At 27.5% G+C, this 14137-nt stretch overlaps 1 protein-coding gene across 2 annotated transcripts; it reads right to left on the bottom strand.

Moving 5' to 3' along the window:
* Positions 1-399: 399 nt before the first annotated feature.
* Positions 400-12004, bottom strand: LOC103573880 (dedicator of cytokinesis protein 9). 2 transcript variants are annotated; one of them, XM_014439999.2, is made up of 11 exons: positions 11794-12004; positions 11429-11545; positions 8355-11252; positions 8080-8266; positions 6578-7683; positions 6302-6461; positions 6051-6211; positions 5650-5979; positions 5381-5531; positions 4973-5235; positions 400-4888 (listed from the first exon to the last, which is right to left on the bottom strand). In XM_014439999.2, exons 1-11 carry the CDS (start codon positions 11890-11892, stop codon positions 4004-4006), a joined length of 6357 nt encoding a protein of 2118 aa, XP_014295485.1. In that variant the 5' UTR covers positions 11893-12004; the 3' UTR covers positions 400-4003. The 2 variants fall into 2 exon arrangements, with proteins under 2 accessions (XP_014295485.1, XP_014295486.1); XM_014440000.2 differs by having other exon boundaries at positions 5390-5531.
* Between the last annotated feature and the right edge of the window lie 2133 nt (positions 12005-14137).

The following is a 14137-nucleotide window of genomic DNA, read 5'->3' as shown; positions in this document are numbered from 1 at the left end:
TGGCATATTTTTATTTTATTTATATTTATTTATTTTATCAATTAATGAGTATATTTTTATATAATATGTAAATTAATATAACATTTATAATAGTAAAAAAATAATAAAATATTTTGACATACAATAAAAAAAAAATTATAATAACATCATTGCGGTAATACGTAAAATTATTTTAAATTAAAATTATATAATTTTGATTTTTGTGTCATTGTCTTCAAGTTCATACTGGAAGATTAATAATTAAAGTAATGAACAAAATATAATTTTATTTTAATTATTTTTCATTTCAATAATAAGCATTTTAGAGCATATTAGACAAATGCTCTTTTTCAAATATATATATATATATATTCATACAAATTTCAAGATAAATAAACAAGGTGCATTTTACAATTGTAACATGTTAAAATATATCACATATTGAAAGAAAGTTAGAAAGACAAACAAATTATTTTTATTATTAAATCCAAATATAATTAAATATCATTTCACTTTTTTATAAAATTATATTCATGCCAGTATTTACTGTTTAACAAGAAATCACACTCAAATGTAGCATTCTAACAACAAAGTACATTTACATAATATTTTTTTTTTAGCACATTTTATTTTTTAATTTATCAATAGTCATAATTGATGTGCGTACGGACGAATATATTTTATATTAGTGCACAAATAATTATGCAATAAAATGTAACTATATATATATATATATATATATATATATATATATATATATATATATATATATATATATATTAGGGTGTTTCAAAAAATAACAAAATTTTTTTTCTTCTCGGAACCAGGTTCAAAAGTTTAATTTAGATATAAAAATACGCCTGTGAAAATTAGAGTTCTTAATATTAAGATTAAGGGGTTCCGCATCGCACTTTTCTATTTCCCATAAGAATAACATGAAAAAAATTTGTTTGGCGTCTTTTGATTTTTATAACTAGCTAACGATGCGCCGTAGGAAAAACCTGCAGATATAATTTTGTAGAGAATTGAATGCTCTACAAAAAATGTCTCTTATCATTTTTTGATAAGTCCATCTGTTCAAAAATTATTGGAGCTTGAAGTCAAATTTATAGTAAAATTTTGAGATCTTTTTACTTTTTCGGCAAAACTATCAGACTTATCACAAAATGTCACAGTATCTTTTTTGAAGACAATTTTATTCCTTACAAACTTTCTCTCATAAAGTTTTTTAAAATTCCGCATTGGTTTCTAGTTATTCCCATTTTAATGTCAAGCTTCTGAAATCGATCAGAACACTCCTTTTTTTAAGAGCTTGGTATTAAAATAGTAATAACTACAAAACAATGCGGAATTTTAAAAAACTTTATAAGAGGTAATTTGTAAGAAATAAAATTGTCTACAAAAGAGATTCTGTGACATTTTGTGATAAGTCTGATAGTTTCGCCGGAAAAGTAAAAAGATCTCAAAATTTACTATAAATTTGACTTCAAGCTCCAATAACCTTTGAACAGATGGATTTATCAAAACATGATAAGAAACTTTTTTTGTAGAGCATTCAATTCTCTACAAAAATATATCTGCAGATTTTTCCTACGGCGCATCGTTAGCTAGTTATAAAAATCAGAATACGCAAAAAAAATTTTTTCCATCTTCCACCTCTTAATGTTAATATTAAGAGCTCTAATTTTCACAGGCGTCTTTTTATATTTAAATGAAACTTTTGAACCTGTTTCCGAGAAGAAAAAAAAATTTGTCATTTTTTGAAACGCCCTAATATATATATATATATTAGGGTGCGTCATTTCGGAGCAACATTTTTTTTTTAAGTGCATGTGGAAAAAAATCATAGTTCAACACAAAAAAAAATTTTTTTCGTGCAAGAAAAAAAATTCTATGTCGATTACAGACCTAGCTCATTGAAAAATTCGATTTCCCATTTAAATAAAACCGGAATTTTTTTTTTAAGCTTTGAATATTTTTAACTCGTTAACAGATCAATAGATCGAATAGACTAATAAATAATTTTGTAGGAAATTGAACGCTCTACAAAAAAGGTCTCTTATCATTTTTTGATAAATTCATCTGTTCAAAAGTTATTGGAGCTCGAAGTAAAGTTCGAGATCTTTTTACTTTTCCGACGAAACTATCAGACTTATCGCAAAATGTTATAGGATCTTTTTTGTTGAAAATTTTATTCTCTACAAATTATTACCAGTCAAGTTTTTTTAAATTCCGCATTGTTTTCTAATTATTTTTATTTTAATGTCGAGCTCTTGAAATCGATCAGAACACTACTTTTTTAAAAGCTTGAAATAAAAATGAAAATAACTAGAAAACAATGCGGAATTAAAAAAAACTTGACTGGTAATAATTTGTAGAGAATAAAATTTTCAACAAAAAAGATCCTATAACATTTTGCGATAAGTCTGATAGTTTCGTCGGAAAAGTAAAAAGATCTCGAACTTTACTTCGAGCTCAATAACTTTTGAACAGATGAATTTATCAAAAAATGATAAGAGACCTTTTTTGTAGAGCGTTCAATTTCCTACAAAATTATTTATTAGTCTATTCGATCTATTGATCTGTTAACGAGTTAAAAATATTCAAAGCTTAAAAAAAAAATTCCGGTTTTATTTAAATGGGAAATCGAATTTTTCAATGAGCTAGGTCTGTAATCGACATAGAATTTTTTTTCTTGCACGAAAAAAATTTTTTTTTGTGTTGAACTATGATTTTTTCCACATGCACTTAATAAAAAAAAATTTTGCACTGAAATGACGCACCATACTATATATATGTATATGTATATTAGGGTGGTCGTTAAAAATTAAATTTTTTCAGACGTTCCATAAAAAGCTTCTTTTTAGTAAAAAAATAAGTGGGGAATTTGCTTTTTTCTTTCTAAGTCAAAAAAACACGTGCCTCAGGACGATCAAAGTTCATTTTTCGATACAATCGCTGTTGTTTTGAAATATCTCATGAAATATGCAAATTAAAGGAAAAAATTATAAGAACAATTTTGTAGGACCTTAAGTTTTTCACAAAAAAGGGCGTATTCATTTTTTTTTATAAAATGTGTATTTATGAAGATATTTTAAAAAATCTTTTTTTAGATCTTATGAATTGAGCGTTTTAAGGATTATAAATGTTAAAAATAACATTCGTCTAAGTATATAGAAACTAAAACAAGCATTAATGATTGATATGTCACGAGTTACGAAGTTGTCTATATTTAAGGAAAAAACTTTATTTTTAACAAACGTAATCCTTTCAATGCTCAATTGATAAGATCTAAACAAGTTTTTTGAAAGTATCTTTGTAAATACACATTTTATAAAAAAAAATGAATATGACCTTTTTTGTCAAAAATTTAAATTCCTACAAAATTGTTCTTCTGATTTTTCCCTTTAATCTGCATATTTCATGAGGTATTTAAAAAAACTACTATTGTATCGAAAAATGAACTTTGATCGTCCTGAGGCACATGCTCTTTTTACTTAAAAAGAAAACACCAAATTCCCCACTTATTTTTCCACTAAAAAGAAGCTTTTTATGGGGCGCCTGAGAAAATTTAATTTTTAACGACTATTCTAATGTATATAAATTTAAAAAAAATTTTTGACTGAAAGTTACAAAAACAAATAACTTGAAGCTATTAATTTGTTTAACGCTTGTCAAGTATTAGATCCATGTGCTTTATAATAATATCAACTATTTATTGACTTATCTATTATCAGACTTTTTAAAATTTTTTTTTTTGTTTAGATATTATCTTATAATTATTTTTTAATTCCTGTCATGGTATAAGTGTTATTGAATTTTTCTTTGTAAATTTATTTCAACTGACAAAGTTTCGTAAATACTTACTGAAAGTTTTGGTATTCATTCTAAGTATAAATTTATAAAAATTATGTAAAAAGATTTATAGAAATTGTTATTATATAAATATTTGTGTCCTGGTAATCGAGAGGCCTATTGAAAAAAAAAATCCTATCTAATGGAAATCTATTTTGTCATGGTAATATTAAGCAATACTTGTATGATTATTAGCTCCACTGATTGCACTAAAAAGAGCCGCGCTGTTGCGTTTAAAACTTCCAACCTGATCATCAGGCCACACAGATTCTCCAAGTAATGACGATAAATTTTGACAGAGTTTTTGATAATTTTCTCTAAGGGCTTCTTGGTATTCATGCTGATCATTAGTAATAAGTTTACTATTTATTTGTAATGCTGTGTAACAGATTTTAATAAAATCTCTAAACACATCTTTCAATTCGTCAACTTTGTCATCAGGGTATTGTGGTGATAATGCAGGATCTAAAAATGCTGATGCATATGTTAACGGTCCAGCATTAACAGTAACACAAACACTGCCTTGAAGTCGTAACTGTAATTTTTTAACATCAGTTGGTGCTATTAATGCAACATCTTCTAATTCTTGTACGCGTTGTCTCATTTCATCTAATGCCACTTCTATTGGTGTTAATTCAATTATTTTCTTTTCTAGTATTGGAATACGTTTTTTAATATATGGAAATGAATATTGTGTTGTTATTATTGTCCTTCGTTTCCATTGATCTTCAGGATTACCACGTGGTTTACCTTCATGAGTAAATGGAGTTTCAAACATAAAACATGAAACATCATGATTTTGTTCAAATTCCGTTAATCGTGATTCTAATTCCATTTTTTCGAAATACGGTGTCACATGCGTAACCTGAATATAAGCCATTTTTTGATCAAGATCATTTAATTTGATTGGCGCTGAATCCATTATCATTTTAACATTTTCTACACCAAATTTTTCAGCGTATAATCGTTGTAATCGTTCAGATATTTCTGGTAATGATGTTACTTTAGGTTCTTTATAAATATATTCTTGACCATTTTCTTCTTCAAAATATGCCTGAAAAAAAAAAAACAAAAAAAAAAAATGAATAATTTCTTTCTTTCAAATAATAAAATTACGTGTCATTAAAAATAATCTTACAGATCCAAAAAATGCAACGCGATAAAATCTTCCGAGTAATCTTTTTCCTGTTTTAGTGACTTCAACAATTTTATTACATGCTTGAGTCAAATGAGAATAACAATTAGCTAATGCATTATAATTTCTCTTGTTTTCATAAATGGGAACAATTAAACGATACAATGGTCCCAGTAATTCAAAACGTTCAGCTTTTTCTAACATTTCAGCGCAACTCTCCAATTGTTCCAACAGAGTTGATTCATTATAATGAATGTCTTGCACCCCTAAAATATAAAATTATTATTTAAAAATATTTTCTAGCAAAAAAGTATTTACAATAACTATACATATAGCAATCCATGTGGCATTAAAAAAAAAACATCTATGAAGCTAAGCATGCATTAAACTACAAACAACATCACGACATACAAATCTCACCAGCATCGAGCTTAAGTCCTCGTTCATCTCTAGAAATATTAACAGATATTTTGTCAAATGCTTCAGCTCCCCATAAATGAATTTTTTTTAATTTTAAATACTCGGCCATTAAAGCAGCGATATGTAATTGACAACAGGCCGCCTATAAAAAATTATAATTTTAGTAAGTAATTGACATAAGTAAAAAAAAAAAAAAAACATTTGGTTTTTTTTTAATTTCTATGACACTCAGTGGTAATTAATTAAATTAAATAATTTACCTCAGAGTAATTTCCATCTCTGGCGTGATTACGTGCCATAGTTTCAAGCCAAGTATGCCGTAATTCCGGTGTACTAGCATATGAATTGGCTAAACTGTGTTGTAAATCAACAAGCATTTCCGGATCATTGTTATGTTCTCGCATTTGTGCAGTAGCCATTAGCACAGTACGGATTCTTTTATTTAAATCTTTAACTTCAACTGGAAAACCAGTACCTTTCATCACTTTATCAGATGTCGCATAACTATTGATAAGCGAAAGTGATTCTTGAAATCGTGAGTTATTTAATCCAATTACATTACCAAGCATTTGTGATACTGATATTATCACCTAAGTAGCATATTTATAAATAATTAATTAAATTTTTAGTGACAATAATAATTGAACAAACTGAAATTTACCTGTAAATGTACACGAATTAAACCTTTTCTATTGGTGAATTCAAAATTACTACGCATTAATAAATAAAGCAATGCACACGATTCTTGTCTTATCGAACTTAATTTATTATTACAGCAACGTAATAATTCATAGCAAAGACGTCCACAAAATACTGCATTACCTAAAGAAAAATGTAATAAAAGATTTATTAAACAATAAAATTAATAAGTAGTAAAAATAATGGTTTATATTTCTAAAAATATATAATTGCCTTTAAATAATGCAGTTGAATAATTATTTAAAAAGGCTCGTAGACTTGCAAAAACATGACGAAATAATGTTTCAGATTGACCAAGTTGAAGAAATGATAAATAAATATTGAAAAGTTTTTGCATTACAGGATTGTCTCCATCATTTACAAGAAGTATATCCTAAAATTTCATTATAAAATCCTTGGTTTTGTATGATCATCAACATTACTTAATTAATTAATTATTATCAAAATTTATTAAAAAAAAAAGAAATATATGGATAATTTTAAACTTACTTTAAAATGAATACAAAATAATCCAAGACAATCGAGAACAATTAATCCAACTTCAGTAGCCATATTTGCTTCTAATAATGCCTGATGATTAAGTGCATTATCTTCATCAACTAAATTTTCACGTGTCGAAGTATTATGTGGTTGTAATGTACCAGTACCAGATGCATCATTTGAAAAATCTGGTGGTGCCATTCGAGCTGGCAATGTCATGGCCTTTACAGTCTTAGGTTTTCCACTATTAGTAGCACTCGTGTTTGCTATAATTAATCTTTTACCAACATATTTAAAGTGATATAAACCCATTTCAATTACACTAAAAAAACTTATTATTTCTGTTTCAGAACATTGTTGCCACCATGCAATTATTTGATGATCACCCAAATATTTAACAACAAACAAAAAGCATAATAATAAATCTTTCATTTCAGATGACTGAAGTTTATCACATCTTGATGATGTCTGAGTGACACTAACTGATCGAGAATGACCTTTTTTTTCAGATACACCATTTTCTACAGGTTCTCGAGCTATTGTAGTTTCTTGTGAAACAATTGAATGAGATGTACTCGATAATGTCGATGTACTTGATTCAATACTAGTACAAGAAAATCCATTGACTAAACCTTGTCCAGCAATAGCCGCAAAATAAGTAGAATCTCTAAGATGCATTGATGCTCTTATTGGAGATTGTGAATCCAAATGTAGTGTAAATCTGTGTACAGATTTAGGTGTATCTGTAACTGTAACTCCATTAACTGGATCTTTATTTATTAAACAGTTACTGCTGCTGCTTGACAATCGATTGGCGTGATTTTGTTTTAATTCAGTCTTAAGATCAGTCTCATAAACTGATTGTAATCTATGTAAATTTTCTAAAACAATACCCAACCATGGAATATAAATAGCAGCAATACGACTTAATTGGCCCTTATTTTGATATCTATCATCCAATTCGTGTTTTGCTAATAAATCACGTAGAGTAGCTATAGCAACTTTACGAATTTGTACAACTTCATTTAATGATGATTTAACTTCTTGTAATAATAAGCCCACAAGAAAATGATACTTGCAGAAATCTTGAGACAAACAATACTCCAACATTAAATCTGAAATAATTTAATAATAAATTAAATGATAAATTAAAAAAAAATTTTTTTTTCACATCAATATTATAATTTTAATCAACTTAATGTGTTGTGCATGTGTTAATTGTAAATAAAAAACAAAGTAAAACATGAACATGTGCTAGGTTTAGTGTATTATAAAAAATAAAACTCCCATTCACTAGTATCTACGAGTAATGTAAAAGTAATAATAATAACAATGTTTTTTGTTTTATTATAAAGGGAGTTTACAATATCAGAACGTACCATCACCTTCCGGCTCTGATTCTGAGTCTTCATAACAAGCAATAAAATTCATTATAAATTGTTTTAATAATTTATTAGATAATATTTCTTTAATATAATAATTGTTTTAAAAAATAAAAATAATAAACTTACCTTTACTTGTAACACGTGTCTGCATCATGGGTAAATTAAATGACACATAATGCTCATGTGAACATATTATTTGTAGGAATGTAAATTTAAAATCTTGCAAGGTCCGAGCATCCCCTGGTGAAAAATTGTCCATATAGTCATTAATTAATGAAAATACAAATCCACGATCCATAAATGTAAGACATTTCTGTAGTAATAAGAAAAATCAATCAATTAATTAATAACAAAGTGATCAATCTAATTATTTATGCAATTATTTTTTATAAATAAATTACTTTTAAAAATTGTGCAAGACTTTTGTTAAGTTCATGTGTTTCAACCGGCATATCTTTATATTTATTCATAAGATATGGTGTAAGAACTTGTAATAATTTTTTAATGCTATCATGATAATCTTTTGTAAATCTTTCATTACGATGCATTTTAATTCGTCCACTAGTGAGCATATGTTGTGCCATACTTTTAACCATAATATCAAAGAAAAAATTGGAATGATGCATAAATTTATTGACAACCAAAAAATCAGGATTATTTGGATGTAACAAAGTAGGTAAAAATTTAGCAAGTTGTTCATGTACTGTTGTTGTCGCGGTATTTTTTGAAGGTAACATAAATACAAATTTAACATAAGCATTGATAATATCTTTTCTTTGAGCTTTATAAATTAAATTAATAATATGTATTAACAATCGTATAATATAAAGACCAACTTCATCACTTGGATTGCACGTTAGTAATGAAAATAATTGATTTAATATTGTTGGTAGGAATGTTATTGCAGTAACTAGTTGTATTGCATGAGCAGCTTTTAATATTTTACATGTTTCAGAATCAGACGGTATACCAGACAATTTATTATCCAATATTTTTTCCGCATGTATAAATAAATTATGTAAATGTGGATCTCGTGTAAATACCGTTGATGCTAATTGAAACGATACATTAAATATTGGTCGCTGTGCATCAATCCAAGTGATATCGGGACCAGCATTGCCTTTACCAAGACCAAGAGGTTGAATTGATAAATAACCTGGTGGTAAATCTGTTGCAACTGGTAATGTTTGTACATTATTTTCCATATCAACTGTTAATTTACCTTTATGCAATAACAACATCCATGAATAACCAACACAATTTTCAACACCATTTTCTTTTTTTCGCATGTCACAGCTAATATGATAAAATGAAAATAAAATATGATGTTTATTGTGTAATTTTGTAGGTAATCTCATTTTTATTTCTTCATACCATGATGGTACTGCACTGTGATGTAAAACAGTACAACTGGCACGTGTTGTTAATATTTGTGAGCCAGGTTTACCATAAATACATCTCAATGGTTTAGCATTTTCATTGTCATTATCACGTAATTCAACAATACAAGCAATATTTCTTGCTCTTGTGAAAATTTTTTGTGTATCAAAATTTAAAACTTGAGGATAAATATACAAATGATTAATATATGTTGTATAAGGATGTACATCTTTTTCAGATGTACTTTCAAATTCAGCTATTTCGTACGTTGGATTATTAACAGGCGGCAAAGGAAATGGTTTCAATGGCGCATAAGATGTGGTTAGTGTATTTTCAGGAATTTCAGATAGTGGTTCAATTGTAAGTTTTATCCAACCAGGTATAACAGTTAATTTACTTAATTTATCAGGTTTTCTGTACTCTGTAAGCATCTTTAGTATCTCATCATCCCGCATTTTATTACTTTCTTGTCGGTAAATTGCTGGAAAGTCTGACGATGTATCAAGCTCGTTACTGTAAAGTCTAAATAGCGGTCTCGCTGACCAAGCAAATGGCATACGATAATTGCCGAGTCTCTGACAGCAGGCTCGTACATTTTTATGTACTTTAAGACCTAACCGAGGATCCTTTGTAGCGCGAATATAAGGCTCAGATGTTTGACAAATACTTCCTTGTAGTATTTTTTCAATTCTTACAACGAGAAAAATATCAGGATGTGGATTACTAATACTGAATATTGCTTGATTTGGATATTTTATCCAATTATCTGGTATATTTTTAAATTCACTTGGTAATTCCGCTTTATCATTATCTGTTAATTCACTTACAGGACTCAATTGTTGAATTATGTCACGTACTATTTCATGATTAATATCAAAATGAAAATTTTCCGATAATTTTTTACCATTTCTTGCGTCAAATAAACTCAATGTTGTGTAATAAGGTTCAACTTGACATAGAGATTCATTTTCTTCAATAGGTGCTTGTAATCGAAACTTTAATGTTTCACATTTTATGAATATTCTTTGTCCAAATTGTTCTTTGTAAGGATCAATATTTCGATCAATTAAATTACCTTGGGTTTTACCAAGCGTTAAATGATGATATAAACTAAATAAACGTTTTCTATTTTCTCGTCTACTTAATAATATACTTGTATCCGTTTCACGTGAATATTTAATCAATTGTGGATTCATACTTTGGTCTAATCCTTTTAATGTACCATAAGTTTGTACTGGTACAGGTGATGGCGGTGGTGTATGACAAGTACGTTCTAATGAAGCAGCACGTTTTTCTTCTTGCTGTTTATAATGCTGTAAGACTGAACTCAATTTTAATAGCCATTCTTGCATTTCTGTTTCATTATCAGCAGCAAATGTAAAAAATTTATGAGTACTACTCATGCGTAATTCAAAACAAAACCTACCGCGTTTTGGATTTCTCACAACATCAGTACAAAAATCCATAACAATTGTAAGTTTAGCTTCACCTTTTTTTTCATCTTTAAACAATTCAAGAATATAAGTCCCATCAACTTCTTGTCTTAAATGACAAAAACGTCGTTTAAATGATTTAGATCCAATATTGACAAACATACGATCACTACTACCAATCTCCGGACCTTTCATTAAATATCCCTCTTTTGTAATACCATCACTTTTCATCATTTCCTCATCCACTTGATCTACATCCGTATCAATCTCATAAATTTCCTCCTTTAGCTCATTACCTTTTGATAGCTTTGGTAAATCAAGATATGAGCCGCTGTACGCGGCATATTTATAGTGAACTAAATTCCAATTTGATGCATAACTTTTTAAACATTCTTTCGTTAAAAGACTCTCACTACCGTCTGACTGTTCTAAAATATTCTGTACAATTGGTTGTATTGTTCGGTATCTTTTCGGTAATACAACTTGCTATAAGATAAAAAAAATAATTAATATATTATGTAGTTCAAAATAAATAAGTTACTTTGTTATTTAATCATTTGGATAAGGATATCCTGGGAATGATTAGTTACTTATCTTAATGTACATTTTCCTGAGAGTAAAGCGATAAGAATTTGAATGTAGTAGTGAATAAAGATACTTACAGACACATCATCTGGTGGATAAAGTAATAGCTCACGCTGTGGATCATTTTGCATTAATGTTTTATTTTTTAATATAAAACTTTCAAAATCTATTGGATCCACTAAATGCGGTTTGTTCTGTAAATAAAAAAATAACAGTAGCAACAATCATTATCATAACTTTTATTATAGCAATCATGATTTAACTGGGATTTTAAGTATTTAAAAATAAATTTACGTCATGACAGTATTATAAATATGTATTGAAATATTAGTGTAAAAAAAAACATCGTTGTATCATGGATAAATATAAAAATTGTTTTTATGAATAGCGGCAAAAATAGAAATATTATATATGTTTTGGAGAAACGTGTCAAGGTACCTACCTGGACTGTACTCTCACGAACAACTTGAGAAACTGTTTCTCTGAGTTGTGCAGCCATCCCAGGCTTACCTAAAGCCCGGGTGAATTTTCTCTCACTCATATTAACTATTGACACCGTAATTTCATTTTTATTTTTTTAAGAGATATCACTTTTAAAATGTCTAACAAAACAAACTACAGCAGTCATCTAATTTCATGATTTCACTGCCATGTCGCCGCTGCTGCTGTATAAATCTAGATTATTTTTTTACATGTCTACCAACTTTATTAACTTTTTTTCACTATCCTCAATTATCAATTTTTTTTTTAAACTTATATTACTTTGGATTTTTTGAAATAATTAATTATTTGAATTATAATTTCCATTTAAAAACTAAATAATTCAAAAAAAAAATAAAAAATTAAATAAAAGATTTTTTTTTAGTAAAGTAAAATTTCTTGGTTAACTTAAATGAAAAAGTAGTTTTTAATTTGAACGTATCAAAGATATAAATTAAATTAAAATAATTTCTATAAAATTGAATTGTATAGATATAAATTCAAAGAAATTATTTTTCTTTTAGGTAAATTTTTTTGTCTTAAATAGTTTTTTGCGCATTTCCTTATCGTCTTCTAGTAAATAATCAATATCCCAGATAGCAAAATGACGTCTTGATGAGTTCTGAATAAGTTCCTATTTTTGATTTGGACGTCTCATTCAACATCTTAAAGAAGTCTTTGAGAAGTTCTCAAGATGTCGAATGAGCCACCTAGCGAACTCAGTAAGACGTCTTTAAAAAGAGTTCTTTTTTCTGACTTCTCAAATAAGAACTTCAGAATGAATCCATTTTTCTGACTTTACAAAGCAGACGTCTTGAAGAGCTCTTTTTTCTGACTCATTAAAGTGAGTTCTTGAGGTGCTCCTTTTTCGGAAGTTTTAAAAGAGACATTACTAGGATATCCTTATGAAGAACTCATAAATAAGACTTCTTTTAGAGTTCTTATTTGAGATATCGTAAAGGATTTCTTAGGAATTTAAAAAATCAATTAATAAAACTAAGAATTAATTTTAATTAATAACTAATATATTTTTAAACGAAGAAAGTTACATGTTAGACATAAATATCTATTTGTTTAAATTAAAATATTTAATATGATTACATAATTTTATTAAGCCAATCCCTGATTAAAAAAGTGATTAGAAAGTGATTAGAAGTATTGGGCTGGCCCGCAGGGTCAACCGATAGACCGATTTTTTTAAATTTTTTAATGTCTTTAGAAGAGCATATGAAGTTGAGTATTTATCAATATCAAAAAAATTAATTTTCCTCTTTTTAATTAATCTGTAATCTAAGTGAGTTTATTTTTATTTTATTTTTTTTTTTCAGCTGTAATAAAAAATATCCTTATTTAAATATTTAATTTACTTTAATCTGCATTAAGTTTATAATTAATAGGTAAATTCATAAAATAAATCCTTCTATTTTTATTTCTGCATATTTATAACCATATACAAATCATTTTTTTTTTTCAATTAATTCGTCTTAAAATAATGAATAATCATAGTTTTATCTGAGCACAGATGAATGTTTACGACTTTTATTCAATTTGATTATTTCAAATTGAAAGAAAATTTATTTTTTCTTCTTCAAATTTTTATATATCCCGCCAAAATTCGTCTAAGTGGCGCAACTATCGATATGTCAACCAGTTATTATGGCGCTACTGTCGGTTTTTTTTTTTTTTAAATATTTTAACTTATTCAATGCAATAATTTTAAGCTTCAATTGGAAATAGTAGAGAAAGTAATGATACTTTTTTAAATATTGACATTAAATTATAATAAATTGAATAAAAATGAAATTTAATGCTTCAGAAGCTTCGGATTATATTTTAATATATACGAAGAGCATTGGAGAACTAGAAAATGGCCCGATAACTAATAAAACATTATTTAGAAAACTCCCAGACAGCATTCAAGTCGGAATGATTGCTTTACGACGTCTTTTTGAAGGCGTCTTCAAGAAGTCTTATAATGACTTCTTAAAGGTGTAATTTTTAAGAACTCTTAATTAAGAGTTTTTGGAGACTCCGTAAATAAGACGTCAGTTTTTTGACGTCTAAATGTATTTATTTTTAAACTTCTTTATGAAGCCGAAATTAGCAGCTCCTTAAAAACGGCATGGTAAATTCATACTAAAGTCTTATTTGCGAAGTCAGAAAAAAGTAATTCTTTGAGAACTCTTTTTAAAGACGTCTTACTGAGCTCGCTAGGTTGCTCATTCGATATTTTGAGAACTTCTTAAAGACTTCTTTAAGATGTTGATGAGACGTCCAATCATAAATAGGAACTCATTCAGAACTCA

Source organism: Microplitis demolitor, chromosome 3 (genome assembly GCF_026212275.2).
Source record: "Microplitis demolitor isolate Queensland-Clemson2020A chromosome 3, iyMicDemo2.1a, whole genome shotgun sequence".
NCBI lineage: Eukaryota > Metazoa > Arthropoda > Insecta > Hymenoptera > Braconidae > Microplitis > Microplitis demolitor.
Note: the sequence above shows the minus strand (reverse complement) of the source record. Positions and strands in the feature narration are given on the sequence as shown.

Coding starts and splice junctions, on each gene's coding strand:
- LOC103573880 (XM_014439999.2), bottom strand. CDS start 11,892: ATGAGTGAGAGAAAATTCACCCGGGCTTTAGGTAAGCCTGGGATGGCT. Junction 11,546..11,793: donor TTCGTGAGAGTACAGTCCAG/GTAGGTACCTTG, acceptor TTTTATTTACAG/AACAAACCGCATTTAGTGGA. Junction 6,462..6,577: donor TATTTTGTATTCATTTTAAA/GTAAGTTTAAAA, acceptor ATGAAATTTTAG/GATATACTTCTTGTAAATGA.